Source organism: Amyelois transitella, chromosome 18, assembly GCF_032362555.1.
Source record: "Amyelois transitella isolate CPQ chromosome 18, ilAmyTran1.1, whole genome shotgun sequence".
Lineage (NCBI taxonomy): Eukaryota > Metazoa > Arthropoda > Insecta > Lepidoptera > Pyralidae > Amyelois > Amyelois transitella.
In genome coordinates this window covers 6,371,614-6,390,468 of record NC_083521.1, presented here as the reverse complement: position 1 = coordinate 6,390,468, position 18,855 = coordinate 6,371,614, and the positions used below count along the sequence as shown (strand labels likewise).

General features: G+C 33.6%; 2 protein-coding genes and 1 long non-coding RNA gene across 5 annotated transcripts; 2 read left to right on the top strand and 1 right to left on the bottom strand.

Moving 5' to 3' along the window:
* Window positions 1-1,520: 1,520 nt before the first annotated feature.
* On the top strand, window positions 1,521-15,451 carry LOC106129146 (glucose-dependent insulinotropic receptor). 3 transcript variants are annotated; one of them, XM_060949332.1, is made up of 6 exons: window positions 1,521-2,134; window positions 4,218-4,352; window positions 4,672-4,821; window positions 13,294-13,467; window positions 13,809-13,958; window positions 14,243-15,451. In XM_060949332.1, exons 1-6 carry the CDS (start codon window positions 1,867-1,869, stop codon window positions 15,040-15,042), a joined length of 1,677 nt encoding a protein of 558 aa, XP_060805315.1. In that variant the 5' UTR covers window positions 1,521-1,866; the 3' UTR covers window positions 15,043-15,451. The 3 variants fall into 3 exon arrangements, with proteins under 3 accessions (XP_060805315.1, XP_060805316.1, XP_013183077.2); XM_060949333.1 differs by lacking the exons at window positions 13,294-13,467; window positions 13,809-13,958; window positions 14,243-15,451 and adding an exon at window positions 5,119-6,038; XM_013327623.2 differs by lacking the exons at window positions 1,521-2,134; window positions 4,218-4,352; window positions 4,672-4,821 and adding an exon at window positions 7,279-8,049.
* Window positions 6,598-7,488, bottom strand: LOC132902829 (uncharacterized). Its single transcript, XR_009657253.1, has 3 exons — window positions 7,402-7,488; window positions 7,075-7,204; window positions 6,598-6,687 (listed from the first exon to the last, which is right to left on the bottom strand). It is a non-coding gene; the product is annotated as an uncharacterized LOC132902829 (long non-coding RNA).
* A 1,127-nt stretch (window positions 15,452-16,578) lies between the features above and the next one.
* LOC106143378 (uncharacterized) lies at window positions 16,579-18,770 on the top strand. Its single transcript, XM_013345442.2, has 3 exons — window positions 16,579-16,697; window positions 16,927-17,010; window positions 18,089-18,770. Exons 1-3 carry the CDS (start codon window positions 16,670-16,672, stop codon window positions 18,376-18,378), a joined length of 402 nt encoding a protein of 133 aa, XP_013200896.2. The 5' UTR covers window positions 16,579-16,669; the 3' UTR covers window positions 18,379-18,770.
* Window positions 18,771-18,855: the final 85 nt, after the last annotated feature.

Below are 18,855 nucleotides of genomic sequence, written 5' to 3'. Positions count from 1 at the left end.
TCATGGTGCAAAATCCAAGAATTTTCTTTCCACAAATCTGGCCTTTTTCGTCGGATTTGCTCTCTTAAACGCCGCATAACACTCAAATAATATTCCTTATTTACCGTTTGACCTTCCGGCAAGAATTCCGAGTGCACAACACCGCGATAGTCAAAGAAAACAGTCAACATGACTTTGACTTTTGAACGACTTTGGCGTGGTTTTTTCGGTTTCGGTTCAGTTGGAAGGCGCCACTCCGAAGCTTGTTGACTAGTTTGCATGTCAAACTCGTAAACCCACGTCTCGTCACCAGTAACAATGCGTTTCATGAATGTTGGGTCGGAATGGACTCGTTCTAGCATGTCCTCAGCGACTCTCATGCGATTGAGTTTTTGAAAAAAATTCAGCTCTTTTGGGACTAGCCGAGCGGCAACATGTTTCATACCCAAATTATTAGTTAAAATGGTACGGATCGACTCGTGAGATACAGAAAGTTCGGTGGCTATCTCTCTCAAAGTTGAATGAGGATTTTCAGTCACTATTTCCTTCACTTTTGCGATGTTAACTTCAGTTGCAGACGTTGATGGCCTACCAGAGCGAGGCAAATCTTCCATCACATCTCGACCGCTTTTGAACGCTTTGTACCACTCATAAGCACGAGTTTTTGATAAAGTCGATTCACCGTAAGCCTTCTGTAACATTTTCAGTGACTCCGAACACGATATTCCATTGGCAATGCAAAATTTAAGACAAACTCTTTGTTCGATGTTTTTATCCATTATGAAATTAGCAATACACACTAGATATGATATAACTAAAAATAGCACTGTATTTAATGTAAACAACAGATGCAACTCAAACTCCGCGCCAAAATGGAAAACAGTTGTGCCAATCTAACAACAACAAAAAAAACAAAAATTTGAATTTGGAACCATAAATAAATAATCCATTCCCGATACTGAATGTATGTTATTCTGGGTCTTCGGCTACCTACATACCAAATTTCATCGTAATCGGTTCAGTAGTTTTTGCGTGAAAGAGTAACAAACATCCATACTGATATACTCACAAACTTTTGCAATTATAATATTAGTAGGATTTACGTAGCACAACTAGACTTTTGCCCCGAGAATCGTTTCCGTGGGAACTTCCAGATAAAAATTTAAGATCAATTGAACAAAAGACATCAACGATGTTCTTTATGAAACCATATGGAACTATAAATATTGGATAATACTATATTAAACCTACAGTTATTTTTTTTTCTTAAATAATCCTTAAATTACAAAGGAAACTTATAAATATCTTTGTATTTTCCATTATTATTAACTCATTGACTAATATTGTGTAAGAAGAGGCACATCTTACAAAAAACTATCAAACTGTTCATCTTTTGCTCATAGTCAGTTACCTTAAAATAGCCCAGTCAAGGAAATTGTTGTACTTAAAAATGTTTGGTCAGCCAATTAACATGTGTCGATGCCGCAGTGCTATCAAATAAGTAAATAACGAGATTAAATCATTAACATTTAAGGGTACAGATCGTTCTATCATGTGTGGTCGGAATTGTGATTTTGTGTAAATAATACCAAACACAAGTGATAAAATTACTATTAAGTGAAGTGATTTGAAAATGTTAATCACAAGTGATGCGTAAAGTCAAGCAACCGTTTACTGTTCTTGAACCGAGGAACCACAAAAATGTAAATCGTCTCATTACAGTGTTCAAAACTCAACAGTTATCATTATCCTTATGATGCATAAACGAAATGCATGGCGTTCATCTCATTCTTTATCAGGAACCGGTAATGTAGACATGTGCTTTCAAAGGAACATCCCTTTCTTTATAAATTTAACTTAATTACGTATTTACAAACAAATATCATAATGGAAAACGACACAGACACTCCGATTTTCAAATCGAACGTCACTGTAAGCCAAGTGATGGAATATTTTAACATAAGTATGGCGAAATTGAACATAACGAACGACAGTGAAGTGTCTCAAATACATTTGTTTGATTTGTTCGAAGCCTACGAAACAAAAGAACGAGAACAGCTGATGACATACAAATTCGTTGCATACGTTTTGGGGACTCTGATAGTGATAAGTAATCTTATAGTGGTGGTGTCCAGTGGACTCATATTGAAAAAAGGTGCGTATAAAATGTTTGAATGTTAAGAAACTGACCAAGGTCGTTGGAATCCGGCTTTATGTGATCGTACTCACAAACTTGGACCTTCGCTCGCACTGTAACATCAAGACATTATGTTCTTCGCTAACGATCATTCTCCTAGAACTGCGTCAATGTCGTTAAATTTATTGATATACTTAACTAGAGCGTTGCCTACATTAAAAAATTAAATTATGCAAAAGGATTTGTAAGATATCTTCAATTGTATACATTTTCAAAAAAATATAATTTGTTTATATTAATTGTAATTGATTTAAAAAAGGACGCGACACAAATGCCTAGCTTGCGAAAGAACTGCGAACAAAGTTCAAAATGAAGGTACTTTTTTAACGTCGAGTCATGATTATAAATTTCCTGTTTGACATAATATGGCTAGTCGTTTAAATAGTCTATTAGTCTGAATTTACGTACAAAGGATACTTGGATGTAATAAAATACATGTAAAAAAAAAGAAAATAATGTTTTAAAATATAATATAATATATATATATATTAGATTTAAAGTTTTTTACACCTTGTATTATATGTACTAAGTACATCGACGGAAGCCAAGCAGAAAACTTAAAGTCATGATCAATATTAGTCTAAACGCAAACCTTTTTTATCGTAACAAACATATGCAAATACGGTACTTATATTAGCGAAACCTTTTGAAAGTTCGTTCGATTCGTATTCGATTTCGACTTCGTATATCCAAGTACCTACTAGCCAAACGCAGCCATTTAATTCGGAAACTACATACATACATATAGTCACGTCTATATCCCTTGCGGGGTAAATATAGCCAACAGTCTTGAAGAGACTGATAGGCCACGTTCGTTGCTAGCCCATCGCCTTAAAGAATCCCAAGTTTATAACCCTATCCCTTAGTCGCGTTTTACTACATCCATGGGAAACAGACCTATTTTTTTCTTTTGGTGCCGGGAACCACACGGAAACTAAGTAAGTCTACTTTAAGGTTACAGGAAATTAGTTTAATATTGTTTTAAACACACGGCGCATACTACGGGGGCCAAAATCATCTTTTAACTGTACCATATTCCACATCAATGCTGTCTGGGTGAATTCCCTGGCTTGCGGAAAATCCGTGATCGAAGGCAAGTAACTTTCACTCGGGTCTGCTTGCCTAGTAAATCACCTCGTAAATACAAAACTTTTATTTGTCATTACAAAAAGCCTTTAAAATCTTCAGGTGTTATTGTGTTTAGGAGTATTTATTTATTAAATATATTATAAGAAAGTTTTTATGGCATGTTTTCTAAAAAAATGTTAAGAATTGAAACTAGAATAAAAACTAAAAAATATAAAGCAAAAAAATATTATAAACATTAATAAGGCATTAATATAAGGCAAGGCTGTTGAAAACCCACAACGAAAAGTTATAATTCAAATTCCAAATTTTTATTCATTATTCTGGGACATTTCAACATCACTTAATAATTGTCATATGTTTCGGTTTCACAACATTGGTTGTCGTCTAATAAATTACTGCCTACAAGTTTACTGCCGCTTTCGAAGCGTCAGTGCAGAAGAAGCGGTAACAAACTGCACTGCAGCATTTTCTTCAATAAGGCCAACTTCACAATTGTCCAAACTTAGAACAGAAATAGGGACGAGAAAATATACTGTTATGATTAATTGACTTTAACGAAATTAAAAAAATATAATTTTATATGGATTGGCAATTTTTAATAAATTGATGTACAAAGTGTACTGAATTTTGGTTTAGGACCAAATCAAAGTACAAAATGTATACGATGTTCCTGCGCCAAGCTTGCGCCAAGCAGCAAGCGCCAGATGTTTTAATGAAAAGGTTATTTAAAAACTTACTGTAAGCTGTTAATTTCTAAGTAACACCTAATTATTACTGTAACGCAAAAATAGAATTATCATTAGGTAAACAGACCTAGTTTAACCATGTCATCTAACTATACCAATGTAATACTTTTAATAAAAACAAATACCGTCTTCATTTCGCTGCACTTAAAAGCGATAAATAACAAAATAAAGGATATGTTAATCCAAAAGATAATTTTTGTTCACAGGTCAGCAACCTAAAAGCACATATCTACTTTTGGGTAATGTTTCCTTGGCAGACACCATTATTGGGGTCTCGGTCATTTTTGGTGCCTCTGTCGACAGCTCCATGAGATCAGATCCATTGTGCATTTTCCAGTTGGGTGAGTGAAAACTTTATCAAGTCATGGTGAAGAAATGAAGACATTTCTGTCTAACATACCTAAACATCGACTAGTTATATAGCCAACACCTGAGAATGCAATTGATAATACGCATTGGTGATATAAAGAGAAGAGAGTTTCTTACTTATTAAGGATGTTAAAATATTTTTTGTGTAGAGTGTACATTGAAAACACTCCAACAATACCTGTAACAAATTTCTGTTTTCAATTGTTTTGTAAGACTGGAATAATCCACATTAAGGCACTTAAATGCATTGTGATATACGTACTTATATTAAAGCTTTGACTATTTTTTCAGCTATGCTTGTATGTCCAGCGATGGTCTCCATATTCAGTGTGGGACTGATCGCTATAGACCGATACATCTTTATTCTACACGGCCTCTACTACCAAAGATGGTTCAACACCACTCGCGTCAGAATCGGCATATTATGCATTTGGATGATAGGTGAGCTTATATGCCCTATACTATTTATTTATAGTGTTTTTGTAAAATATTATAATTTTTCATTTTGAACTAATCGAAAAACAATAACATTAGTGAATTTGTCAATAATCACCTTTGTTGTACACCTATCTTCGTACTTTTTCTATTTTACATATGTATCATGACTACTAAACTTTTCCAACTATTCCAACTTCTATAGTTAAAAGTAATTTATTAATCCACTCGTCTGTTACATAGAGAATGTTAACAATATTAATATCTATGTTATGTGTTTTTGCAGTCAATGTTACATTTCAGGTATAACCCTCGGGTTCATGCCATTCACCGGATGGGTCAACAAGGAACTCATCTCTTCACGATGTGTCTACATAGCCGTGTTCCCTGGTGCACTAATACTCTTTAATTCTTTGCTAAGTGTTACACCCATCGCAGTTGTGGTAGTGTTATATTCAATAATTCTTGCACGTGCTTTAAAAAACTTTGCACGTTTCAAATCTTCAAAAAAATCCCCAACTACAAACGTAGAAATTAACGATAAACCTAAATTAAGAATTTACCGTGGCAGAGCCACTGAAAATGGAAACTCCTCTTCTGTAAAGTATTCAGTAAATTGTAACGCTAAACTGAAAAGAAGTGCTTCATATAGTACCAATTATGGTAATGGAATTTCTCACATAAAGCCAAAGAATGCCTCTAAAGCCAAGAGTATTGATGATCTCACCATAGTGAATACAAACACATTTCAAAAACACTTAACGGACAAAACGATGACAGACCAAACACGGGACAATCTCCATAAATCAGAATTCAGTATTTTAACAATAGTGTCAAGTGGTTCGGATCAAAATATTGATTCAACAATTTCGTCAAGCAATATTTCGGTTAATAATTCTGATAAAAAGCGTAAGAACACTACTCGCACAAGGAACGAGCCCAACAAATTTAGGGCTATCGCTATAGTGACATTGACCTCTGGTAGCTTCGTTTTCACTTGGACTCCATTCTTTATTGTTGTTATTTTGTTTGTATTGTGCGAAGAAAAGCTTACACAGCCAAAGTGTATGCACCTCTCTTCTTTAGTTAATGGTCCGTTAGCGACGCTTGCATTCCTTAATAGTATATTAAATCCATTAATTTATGCTTGGTGGCATAAAGGTTTTAAAAAATCATTGAGATTTCAGTTTAAAAAGTTTTATAAAAATTGTTTTTACTTTTAACTTAATAAGGTTACATTAGTAATAAAATAGTCTGTTTGCTTTGTATGTTATTCTAATTATGCTTTTTACCAACTATTGAGAACAAATCCATGACAAAATGACTCTCTTCTATTTTTAAGTACATTTAAACCTTTTGTTTTAAACCTAAGTACTTAAGTTTTTTTGCTTTACGCTTTACTTTTGTTTAATTATTATGTGGGGAAAATGTTATTTGTGAGTAATTGCTCTCTTTATATAAATAATTATAAAATAAACTTAAATTTATAAATTAATTATGTGTTTTACTTACTAACGTGACTTGTTTTGTCAATTGTCTTGCCAAATTCTTAATTGTCATGTGGAAGAACTGAAACTTTGTTCAATTTCGATAACATAAAATTTGTTTTCTTGAACCTGATTAAAAACAACTTTAACCCCAAATACCCACAATTTAATAAAAACATAAAAGGTAATGTCTTTTAATTTACAGGCATATTCATAGCATTACTGCCAGCGATGGGGTGGACAGGTCAAACGTTCACTGATTACCGGTGTTGGTACATCGCTGTTTTTCCTCCATCCTTACTCATCGTCGTGTCAATAGTTGTTTTATCTATCATCATTATAGTTTGTGTACTGTACATTTGTATCCTACACAGAGCTGTGAAAACTGTTGACAAAATACGAGAATTCAAGGAAAGCAACGTCGCATACGTTAATCGAGCGTTTGAACCTGAGAGCAAGAAAGTATCACGAACCACAGTAACGATAACAGTTTCAACAGAGACAGTAACAGAAGAAGACGCAATGGAAATGCACGAGATGAGTAAGACGAATATAAAAGAGAAAAGAAGCCAGAACAAGTTGAAACATAACTTCTCAAACTTCTCGAGATACTACACACAGTCGAAAGCAATGAACTCTCCAAGCAAATTAAAAGCAGTGAAGACAGTTCTTCTTGTAACATTTTGCTTCGTTGGTACCTGGGCACCTTATTATGTAGCAATCATTATTTACGTCAAATGCGATATAATGGTACATGGATATGATTGTATACCTTTGGAGATGCTGACCTTGGGGCCTCTCTATTTGTTAGGAATCACCAACAGCTTGTTTGATCCTCTTATATATGCATGGAGACATTCTGGTTTCAAAAATTCGATAAGAAGAATTTACTGGAAATATATCTGTAAGATTAAAATGTGATCGGTTTAAGGCTAACTTATATATAACAAGTCACACCAAAAACATGATAAAATAGGTAGTTAAGTTTATTAATAAAATCGTTTGTAGAAATGATTGAAGATTTTGTATTCTATCGTATTTTAAATCATTAGCTAAACTGATGCTTAGGGTATTGCATGTCAAAATTTTTGTTACACACCTTACTACTCGAACATCGGATTAACCTGCAAAAAGAACCAGAACGAGATCCAGAGGAGTTGCACGTAAGAAGAGTATCAGAAACAAACGATTACAGTGTTAAAGCAATTACATTGTTATTTAAATGTTTACAGCCAAATTTTGTTAAAAAATAACAAAATAATTACGAGGTTAATAAAAATAGAATAATACCAATAAGTACTTATATTTGTCCCAAAGCTCATATTAGATTTTCAGTTTAGTGAACCAGTAATTCCGGAGGCCATAATTACGTAATTGATCCAACAATGGACCACTCAGGTGCTCCCAACAATGATCTTGGCGGTAAATATTCAGTATTCGTCTCATAAAAAGCAAACCGGTCGTTTATGTTTGGTCAACTCGTTCAGTCTGAGTAACTTAATTGAGTATATCTACGCGACTCGGCTAGTCCGCAATCTGGATAAACACAAGACGTTTTCGAATGAAATAAAAAAAATGATGTTTCTTAATTTACATGAATTTGAAGAACACGTTTCAGTGAATCTGATACCGGAGGATATAGAGAGAATAGCCGAAACACACAAATATTTCAGTCAAATTGTAGGACTGCTCATAATTGTGACTAATTTGAGTGTTGTGGTGACCAGTGGATTGATTCTGAAAAAAGGTATGTTGAGAAAATAAATTATTTTAATTTCACTTAAGCCTAGAACAGCACCAAATTGAATAGCCAAATTACTTAGGTACTAAAATTACAATTGAAAGTAACCTTTTCGTTCTTTTGTTTTGACAACAATGACGTAAATGGAACTTCCTTAACAATTTATAGCCATTACCTAACTAAAGATTTGCAGAAAGTATATCTTGAATGAGACACAAAAATAAATTAGGTACATTCAATGTAATCTCAACAAACTATGGCACTATCAAAATTTTGGCAACAATTTCATTTGATGGGAAAAAACCGCAAGATTTTTTTTTACCATTTATAAACGAAGATACTCAATATTTCGATTAGATATTTTAGTAGGCTTAACCCCTAAGCAATCTCATGAAGATTCTGATTTTTTTTATCTTCTAGGCGTTAGTGTCGTTTCACCCTCATCCCTGTGGGGAGGAGCCCGGGGTTTTTATTCGTTATACATTTTGTTCTTATTCAATAAAATTTTAGGCATATTTGTCTTCCATCTCACCATCATCTCACATATTTTTTAACTTATATAAACAAAACTTATAAACTAGTGTGTATGTTTTTGCAAACCAAAAATTAAGACTGGTTGTATAACAGAGAATATTTCGAAATCTTTCCACAACATTTTAGATACGAATATCCAATGCAAACGTCAAGCTATGTCACCAAAAATAAGGCATTTAAAAAACGGAAAAAAAACTGCAGTGGAAATACGAGAAACCGAAAAATTTTGCATTAAACAAATTATTCTAAAAACAAAGCTAATAAATAAATCCTAGGTAAAATATTAACATTATTTTTTTTCTGGAATTTTAAAACACTTTTACTGAAAATGATGTATGGTATGTTAAATTTCCGTAACAATTTTAGTTAAGCACAGGTGGTCATTCTAAAATGCAAATTCGTAGATTGTAAAAGCGATTTTATGGGGAGACAGCTTTGTAGACTGTTTTCGTATTCTTGTGGAATAAGTTTAAAAGTTTTCCTGTTAAGTATGTTCAAAGTTCATAAAATAAAAGCACTTGTCTTTAATGTTTTTACATAATATTTGAAATGAATAATGAGTTATTAGGGTTCCGTAAATTAAAGGTAATAACCCTATTATTTTCTGTTACTTTGGTAGTCACTCATTTTCCCACACTCATTTATTTTGTCTTATTATTTACAGAGTAAGTTAAACGAATATGAAAAAATGAATTCCCGATTATTTATTTTATTATCAAACAGTAGAAAAATGTCTTAAGTTGCATCTTAAGATTATCAGCATCTTCATTGTGATAAACATCTGTAAAAAATTAAACTTTTGGATACTGAGGTGATATCCTTACCCACTGAACTCAAGCGAAAGATGACTTGCAGAAAATGCTAAAACATATGACTTACAAATCACGTATTTTAATATAAAAAAAATTCTCGTTGCGATTTTGAAGCTACTGAATAGATAACTGAAGCTAATAAACATTGTTTTTATAATAAGTAAATATAATAATAAAAAAACTAGTTTTGCTGTGTACCTACCTGACTACTGTGTACATTCCTACCTAAACTGTTGACAATAAGCTAGCTGCAAAACTATTACTTATTTTATACATATAGTTTACATGATTCCCCGTATTTTTATTTTGTTATCTTCCACTTCACAAATAAAACTGACTATTAACCAACTAAATGAAATGCAATCAGTAGTTATGTGTTGTTAGGGGGAAAATTACGCAGATTGAGCTAGTCTCAAATTAAGCCAAAACTTGCTTTATGGAAAGAACCATGTAATATTTTGTAATAACTTTTACCTTTAAAAGAAAACCGCCTCCAATCTATATCCTCTTTTTTAAACTCAATTTCATTATAAAGCTTTAGAGCTAAACGTGGCCTTTCGGTATTTTCAAGTCTGTTGATTCTGTCTATCCCCAAAGAATATAGACGTGATAATATATATGTATGTTAAATTTCTTAAATCTCCTCCTAAGTGTAACAAACACTTTGTTCACAAAAACAAAGCGGTTCAGCTAAACGCGAGATAATCGCGGACAAACATACATACAGGTCAAACTGAGCACCACCGTTTCTGAAGGGGAATAAATAAAAAAAAAACCAAGCCAATGAGAAAAATAATTTTTTTCATCATGACCTGACCGGGGATCGAACTGGCACTTTTACGGTTCAGCACAGAAGCACCACCACCTCAAATAGCCAAACAGGACCGTCAATTTACCATTTTTCCGATTTTCTGCAAGTCATTACTTATATTGACGGCAATGTATGACGCCAATATAATAACCAACAAAACTTGATAGAAAACAACTTCAACAGCCATGAAACTTGATTTTAATGAGGTCAACTTATATATTTAACAACACTTAGTATTAATTTATTCAATTTTTTCAATAATCGTAAGCACTTTTAAACTTTTTGCACTTCCCAATTAACTAATCTATGATTATGAACTAAACTATACAGTACAAGTACTGCTGGGGTAGACAGAGACTAGAGTACATTTTTGCAATTGCCACATTTAACAAATTCTGTGATATTAGATTTAAATTTAATCCATCTGAAGAGGTTTGATGTAATTAATGCAAATTGACAGAGATACTGAGGTAAACATTAAAATGAAGCATCGCAAATACGAGTAATACGGAGGGTGTTGACGTCAGCCAAGAAATGCCTTTGCCAAATCATTATGAATAATAAAAATGACAATATTTTATATGCCTATAGGTCCTTATAGCCTATCAGTATTTTTCAATGATAGAAATAATGAAAGACCTGCTAAAAATACAAATGAATAGGTACCTTCACCCAAAAATTAGCTTTTGTAATGTTTTATTTAAATCATCATTGTAACACTATCTTTAAACTTTTTTATAAATTTAAGTCTTTGACGAAAAAGAGTTCGAATTCCAATTTGAAATGGTTATAAATAAAACAAAAATAAATGCGATCTTTCCATATATTTATAGACTAATTTAATGCGTATTTCCTGTTATATACTTGCGTTCACACGCATCGGGCGTGATGACGTCAATAAACAAAGATATTATCTTTTTTACATGGTTATTTACCTCTGAATCCATAGGTATAATTATTGTCGATGACCCTGGGTAGAGAGCAGAGGCATACAACGACAAAAGGGCACTAAAACCGCCTTTACTTGATGGGATATATTGTTTATATGCCACTTTATAAGTTACTATATTGTTTTTAATGTCAGAATAATAAGGATGGGCTTGCGCGCTGTCGCAACGCACCAATCCATCAAAAATAGATCATAGTCATAGGCGCACCCATTTGGGCTTTGATTAGTCTTAGAGCCGTCGTTACTAATTTGGTTTCTCATGGCAAACCATATCGCGTTTCTGAAATATAGGAAACGTTACAGCGCCATCTAGTTTATAAATATTAAAGGTATTAAACTTGCACTTTTATTTTATCTCGGATGTTTTCAATCATGTTACAATGATGCGTGGTCATTTATTAAGTATAAAAAGTATACCTAATGCAACGCCAAAGTTTAAATCAGTACTATAGTTCTGCGTGTTGTCTGAGTTTAGGAAATTAGCAAATGGAAATCCATAGTCTCTGCCTACTCCTATAGGAATCAGAAGTAGTACATGTGATAAAGAATAATCAGTCCTTGCCTCTTATAAGTTACTCTTAAATAATCGTTTTTATCCTCGATTTCTAAGATACCGCCGCAAAAAGGAAGAGGAAATGACTTCGGTAAAAAAGTACTCGTGTTATCTAAAACTAAATACCACCGTGACAAAAAACAAATATTAGGCTAACCAAACACTAAGTTATTTATGAAAGGACTTTCAAACAAATATGAGCCATTAGTACTGAGGCGTACAATTCTCAATTATTCTGTGTTCAGAACTTAAGAAAAAAATATTTTTTAGGTTGTTTTATTGAAAACTGATTTGCGGTGTTAGCGTAGATTACCGTCACACCACTTACAACAATTTTTAGTTTACTTTCATCAAAAGCTACATAATATACCCACACATATGTATACATACGAGTATAATCCTTACCCCTTAAAAAACTACGGTTCAAAAAAATTGATAAATAAAAGACATCAACGCGCTTAATAACGCGCGTTATCCTGTTATACTAAACTTCTAGTAATATAGAAAATGCCAGCCGCTTTTCTTTCCGTGCAAATTGTAAAAATCATCAAGGGGTAGATTAATTAACATGGCCTTCGAGTCTAGTTACTACCGGCTATATCGAGACAAAGAAAAGGACCACTTATCTTTCCCATGAAATCATTAAAGGTCGACAAAGGGAAAGGCTAATAGACTTTGGATTCTTCTTGTAGGAGATGAGCTAGCAACCTGACACTATTTTAATCTCAAATCTATTATTTAGCCATACAGAGGAACAGTCTTATCAAGAGTCCATACTCTGGCCCTGTCGACCCGCAAGGGAGATAGACGTGACTTTATGTATTTGTATAAAGAACTGTAGAAGATAACGTCGTATGTGTGTATGGAATTTTTCGGTCAGTTCCCAAATATACCGTCTGAGTCGCTTCGCAACTTTTTGTAGTAATTACTTATATCTGTATTATTATATTGCCAAGTGGACTTTAATACGATCGGATCGAAACTCAGTTGCACAATAAAACGATTGCTCAAGGGTCAGGTAATGGAGACGCGATGAGATTAGATATATATGTATAACTATCCAATCTTTGAATATATTTTCGACGCTACTTTTATTTCATCATCTTTTCGCCTTTAACTGTACATTAGAACATTAGAATGATTTGTACGAGGCATTATATTATTCCAAACATGTAACTTGTAATTTTATAGGTACTTGCAAGATCTTAATTCATGTCTCTTTAACTCACGCCCTGTACTTGGCGTATTAGCCCAATAGATTTTTTTCTTTCAACGTGACGTGACACGTGACATATTAATTCTATGCAAAAAAATTTGAAAGTTTTTACATTGCCCGCCTTATAATCTTAACGCAAGTTTTACTATTGTTATTGTCTTTAACAAGTCAGGTAGCATGTCAAGCCAAGTTCAAGCAAAGGAATTGATATACAGCGCCGAGTGTAATATAACACGAACACCTCGGTGCTTCTTTTCACATTTCTAAAACTCCAAACCTCTTTAACATAAACATATAATACTACGTGTGTTCTAATTATGACTATAAGGAAAAAAGGAGCTCAAATTTCACGATTTTCAACGTTAACATCCACAGCTGTCCAGCCAAAGAGTACCTACATGCTGCTTGGCAACATCTCGCTAGCTGACTCCATCCTGGGGGTGGCCATGGTGTTGTCGTCCCTAGTCGACAAGGCTATCACCACCGGAGCACCGCTACAAGAAGACTCCGAGTCCATAAGCATACACACTGTGTGCATGATTGTACAAGGTACTTATTTGTAATTTAGTTCCTTCTATTGAAAAGTGAACTTGTTCAATTTTAAGCGCGTATTAACTCACTAATGCAAAAGACCTAAGATCCAAGATCCCGAGAAAACTCATGGAATATAAATATTTATTATCGGGACTACGTACCCGTTCCGCACAGACTCCTCTAAAAGTAGTTTTGTGATTGATTATTAACACTCTATTTTCTAATACTTTTGCATTTCTTTTCAAATTTGATACTTTTAGCATTTAATTTTTGGAGCTATTCCATTAGTTCATATTTTTTTTTATCAGATATACCCTTATGCCCGATAAACCTTAAAAACTTATTTCGTGTTTCAGCCTTGCGTATGTGCCCAGCCGTAGTCTCCATTCTCAGCATTGGTTTCATCGCTGCCGACCGCTACGTCTATTTGATACACGGGCTCTACTACAAGACATGGATTAGTACGAAGAGGGTCCGCATATCCATAGCATGCATCTGGATTGCAGGTAAGGAATAATTCATTCATCAAGTTTATTTTCCTACTGCTTCCAAATGTAAGTACCTATATGTGCTTAAAGGTGACCAAAAGTTCTGTAACTCTTATAAATCATCAATCGAGAATACAATAATTAAATTTTTTTTTTCATAATTATCTAATATTTAACGTGAAAACGTGAAGAAATTTAGTGGATGCTTATTAACTGCTGTTTATACTACTTTTGCATACTTTTGCATAATATAAAATAGCTGTATAGTAAATAAATATATATTAAAAAACTGTCTTTTTCAGGTATTCTCTTTACAATACCTGGATGGGTGAACATAAATAACGTATCAAGGTGTTACTTTATCGAAATTTTCCCTACTGGACTAATGCTAACTTTAACTGCATTAAGTTTCATCAACATTACTTTCGTGACAACACTTTATACAATCATATTAGTGAAAGCAGTCAAAGCTAATAATAAAATACAGAAAGCTAAAAAAATTGCTAAGATTTCACAAAAAGAGAAAATTAGCAATAATATCACATATAATCTGAGTTCTGATAATAATAATACACACAATATTCATTTCACGGTTCTTGACGTTGAAGCATTGGAATCAGATCAAAAAATATCTATTGATGAAAATAAAAATGAAAATACTAAGCAGTCCGAAGACAAAATACCAGAAATGATACAAAATACCACAATGGAAAATCCAGACCATTCGACTAATAACAAGTTGTCGGATCCCTCCAATAATACAAATTTAAACAGATCAGTATCAAGTTATATTGATTTAAATAAAATTCAAAATAAATGCAAAGAGAACAAAAAGTGCAGGGCGATTACTGTGGTGATTTTAACTACAGGCAGCTTTATAATTACATGGGTCCCTTTCCTAATGAGCGTGGTCTATTACGGATTTATATGTGAGAAATATAATACAAAACATTACTGCGAAATGTCTTGCCAATACGTAATCCGTCCACTTTGGGCTCTGGCACTTCTCAACAGCTTGTTAAATCCATTTATTTATGCATGGTGGCACCACGGATTCAAGGACTACGTCAGATCGTGTTATAAGAAGTGTTTTCGTAGATAAAATTGTCTGGACAATGTAATGGTAAAAAGAGACGCTCAGGCTGACAAAAAAATGTCAGAGTTGTACGTGAGATTGTCAGTGCTTCCTATTATTTCCAAGACGCCTTCGGAGAACGCTAGCTGGCTGCACATAGAGGAAGAACCACTCGCAGAAGTACTTACATCCAAACAAAATATGGTCCATAAATGGGCATGCGGATCAATTTACTGAGGTAATGATACTTCACTGTCCGTGAAGCTCGCCGTTGCAACATTTTGGTAACTCAGGTCCAAAGTGTATAAAAACTGATGACAAAGAAGATCTTGGCGATTTCACGATTAATGAAAATAATATGTGATAGCGTCCAAACTATAGTGATTGTCGATACTGAATTACAATGAAGTATAATAAATTTAAGGTTTTTTATAAATGGGCAATTTTCATTTTTATTAATTTCCTTAGGTAGGTACTTATAGGTACATGCATCAACTTCGTGAAGAACATAAGTATTTAAAATAGAAACTGGACAGTTGGTACATGTTTACTCAAATAAATGATGAAGTAGTTAGACCTACCCCTTACATATTTAACCACGTAAGCTACTTTTAGGTGGATATCGAAATGTTATAGATATGTAGGTTTGATAAACTAACCACACTTTCATGGAATGCAAAGAAGAACTCAATAGACTGTATGTTTCCATGTTATAATCGTGCTTGATACTATTTACGCGTATGTTTACAAAATATCTTACATCAATTCTATGCTGAACCTAGAAACGTTGGTAGTCTACAAAATATTAGACTAACAGAAGTGACACAAAATCTAATTCTTCGTCAGGGCAAGTTAACCGCACCTATGGCAACGCATCACACCACACTGAGAAAAGTTATAATAGGTACGTTAAGAAGTTTACTACGAGTGTCAAACTGCGATTCAGTTTTTAACTAGCTATACGCGCGCATTTAGCACCACCTACAAAAGAATTTGAATAGGTTCTTCGCTAATTCCAAGGGAACTATAATTTTTACCAAGAAGAAAAGTTCGCTATGTCCTTCTCCACTGTTTATTATATATACGGAAAATTTCAAGAAGATTGGTTCACTAGATATCGCGCGAGAAGACAACAAACAAATAAACTTACTTTCGCATTAATAATAATATTAGCAATATATGTGTGAGCCCTTCTGCGGCTCACTAACCTGTAAACAAGAAACATACTAGGTACATTCTTTATTTCTCGGTAGACGGAGACTCACACACTCAAAGGCTGTAATTCAGAAAACTCAAAAGCTTGCTAGCCTATTGCCTAAAAGAATCCCATGTTTCTAAGCCTAGATAAACGGAAAGCGGGGTTAGAAAAGCTGGCACACAATGTTCTTCGCTGTCAGATCAACTCAATATTCCCCTAGGTGCCTTTAATTGGTCTAACAAAATCCTTACATTTAGGATTAAGGATCGAAAATTGTCTGCATACCCAAGGTATCCTTATGTACCCTAAATATTTTGTGACATAGAACCATAAGTGAATACCACAATGTTACGACTAGTGGTGTGCTTAGTTTTTACAGCCATAGCGGCTTCCGAAATTGCAGAATTATTCCGATTCAAAAGAACAATAGAAGAAACAGGAAAAAGTTTTTTCAAAATGAAAATGACACTGGGTTCATGTGCAGGTAATATTGAACTTGGAATTGGAACTCTTTATTTTTCGACTACGCTAAAAAATTATACCTTCTTTATGTCCACCTAATCATGATCGAATATGGATTAGGTTTTACTAGGTGTAAAACATTACTTACCCAATCCTGGATAGTCACAGGCGGACTCCGGCATTTACTCCGCAGAGGAGGGAACGGAGCCGGGACTAACACGAGGAGTGCTTTATGCTCATTTAATTTTCAGAGAAAGAACTGTTTAAAGAGAGTAAGGTCTGGGCAAACGTTAGGATGAATCGTGTGTTCGACATTTACTACAGAAGCGATAATCGTAAGTATATTTTTATTAACCTTAATTTAAAATCTTATTTCATGAATAAATGAAATAACTTATCAACACACGCGTATATATCACACCGTCACGAGAGTTACGGGACAGAGTAAACAATCAAAAAATTAGCATTAGCTAAATGCGTGACATTAAAATTTTTCCATTAGGAATAGGCTATTTTACACCATGTAAAAAAAAATATAAAAATGCACGTATCTTATAGATTTTGTAAAAAATAAAAGAAAAACATCGATCATTATTCATAAAACTGCAATATGGATTTTATAATTCAATTTAAAAAATCCTCTTTTTTAATCTGTTCTTCAAAAGTCGAAAACGCTATCCGCCATGTTGGGTACTGACGTGACGTCATACTTTTAGTAAACAAATATCGAATCGAAAACATATTGATGACGTCAGGCTCTGTTTATTTTGAAATTTTAAAATTTCTATCACGTTTTTGGGTTTTTACTCTTTAATAATTTAATAGAATCATGGAAGACGGTTTTGTGAAAGCAGACAATATAAATCTACCGAGGATTAATACGTTGATGGTTTCTCATTTTAATATCACTTGGCAGTGGAATCCACAATTTTTCTGGTGTTTTTATACTTGTATTCTTGCATTCAGGAACAAGACACCAACAATATGTATTGTAATTCATTATTACAAAAATCTTTTTACTTTAGTCTTACGTAGAGCCGTATTGTTTACTAAAAGTATGACGTCACGAGTCAAAACAGCATGGCGGATGGCGTTTTCGCGCGAAAATACAAAATCATAAATAATAAATCGTTTTTAGAGCACTTTTCGGCTTCAAAAAATTTTAATAAAAATTCTATAGGTATAACACAGTCTCAGGATTGATTTAAAACAGTTTTCAAAAAAGAGTGTAATAGCCTATTGATGAAAGAATGACAGATTGCAAGCAAGGTTGCATGGCCTGAAAGAACTTACATACCTAGATCTTTTATTCCTACCTACTTAGTTCATTTAATTACCCAACACAAAATATTGTACGCAGGCGGCTAAGTTAAGCAGTAAGTATATATATAATAAATATATATCTTTTTTCAGCCGATTACACAGTTTCTAAAGTAGAAATCACAATGGTTCTCAACAACACAGACGTGAACGCACGTTCGGATAACGGCGTTGGGTTTCCAGAATTCTCTGGATTCGTCGTATTGCCCACTAGATCTGGAGTTGTTATGTACACCTTAATTATTTACACATGTAGCAATAGCAACCAGGCGTTGAGTAATAAATTCAAATACAATGCAACTTATAGTCCTGCTTTCATTGATCAATTTGGCGCTGACAGCAGCAATGAAGACTATTCTGATGATGATGAAGATGATACCTAATTTATTTTATTTATCAGTTGCAATTTCAGTTATTTATATATGTATAATGTCTCAATCCATAATTACTTAGCGATTCGCAAACCCTTATGCGCGCTCCACACTATCCCATGTAAATCGGACCAACAACTCACGCTTCTCGTGATTTTATCGCCTTCTAGTGTGGTTCTCGCGTGAGTGTGGAGCGGGTATTAGAAAATTCGATGTAATCAATTCGACAAATGGAAGAAAAGTTTCGATTGGGCAAACCTTATTTGACCGCCTGTTTCTGTCTGTATAGTTTTCTGCATTCAATTACTTAACTACTTTTTTTTTAATGTGTACACCTTTTGTTTAACAATAGTAAATTACATGATACCTATCTACAGTATAAACAACGAATAACAGTTTTTTACTAATAAAGCAAATTTTAATTGTTTACTTATTTTGGTTGTTGTTCGTATCATTTTTATCAATCTATTCGCCCTTATTACCCATAAA

Bases quoted from the DNA above. Each gene is read 5' to 3' on its own strand.
- LOC106129146 (XM_060949332.1), top strand. From the start codon at position 1,867: ATGGAAAACGACACAGACACTCCGATTTTCAAATCGAACGTCACTGTA. The intron at 2,135-4,217 runs GTGCGTATAAAA...TTTTGTTCACAG, and splicing joins TGGACTCATATTGAAAAAAG to GTCAGCAACCTAAAAGCACA. The intron at 4,353-4,671 runs GTGAGTGAAAAC...CTATTTTTTCAG, and splicing joins ATTGTGCATTTTCCAGTTGG to CTATGCTTGTATGTCCAGCG.
- LOC106143378 (XM_013345442.2), top strand. From the start codon at position 16,670: ATGAAAATGACACTGGGTTCATGTGCAG. The intron at 16,698-16,926 runs GTAATATTGAAC...TTTAATTTTCAG, and splicing joins GACACTGGGTTCATGTGCAG to AGAAAGAACTGTTTAAAGAG. The intron at 17,011-18,088 runs GTAAGTATATTT...ATCTTTTTTCAG, and splicing joins TTACTACAGAAGCGATAATC to CCGATTACACAGTTTCTAAA.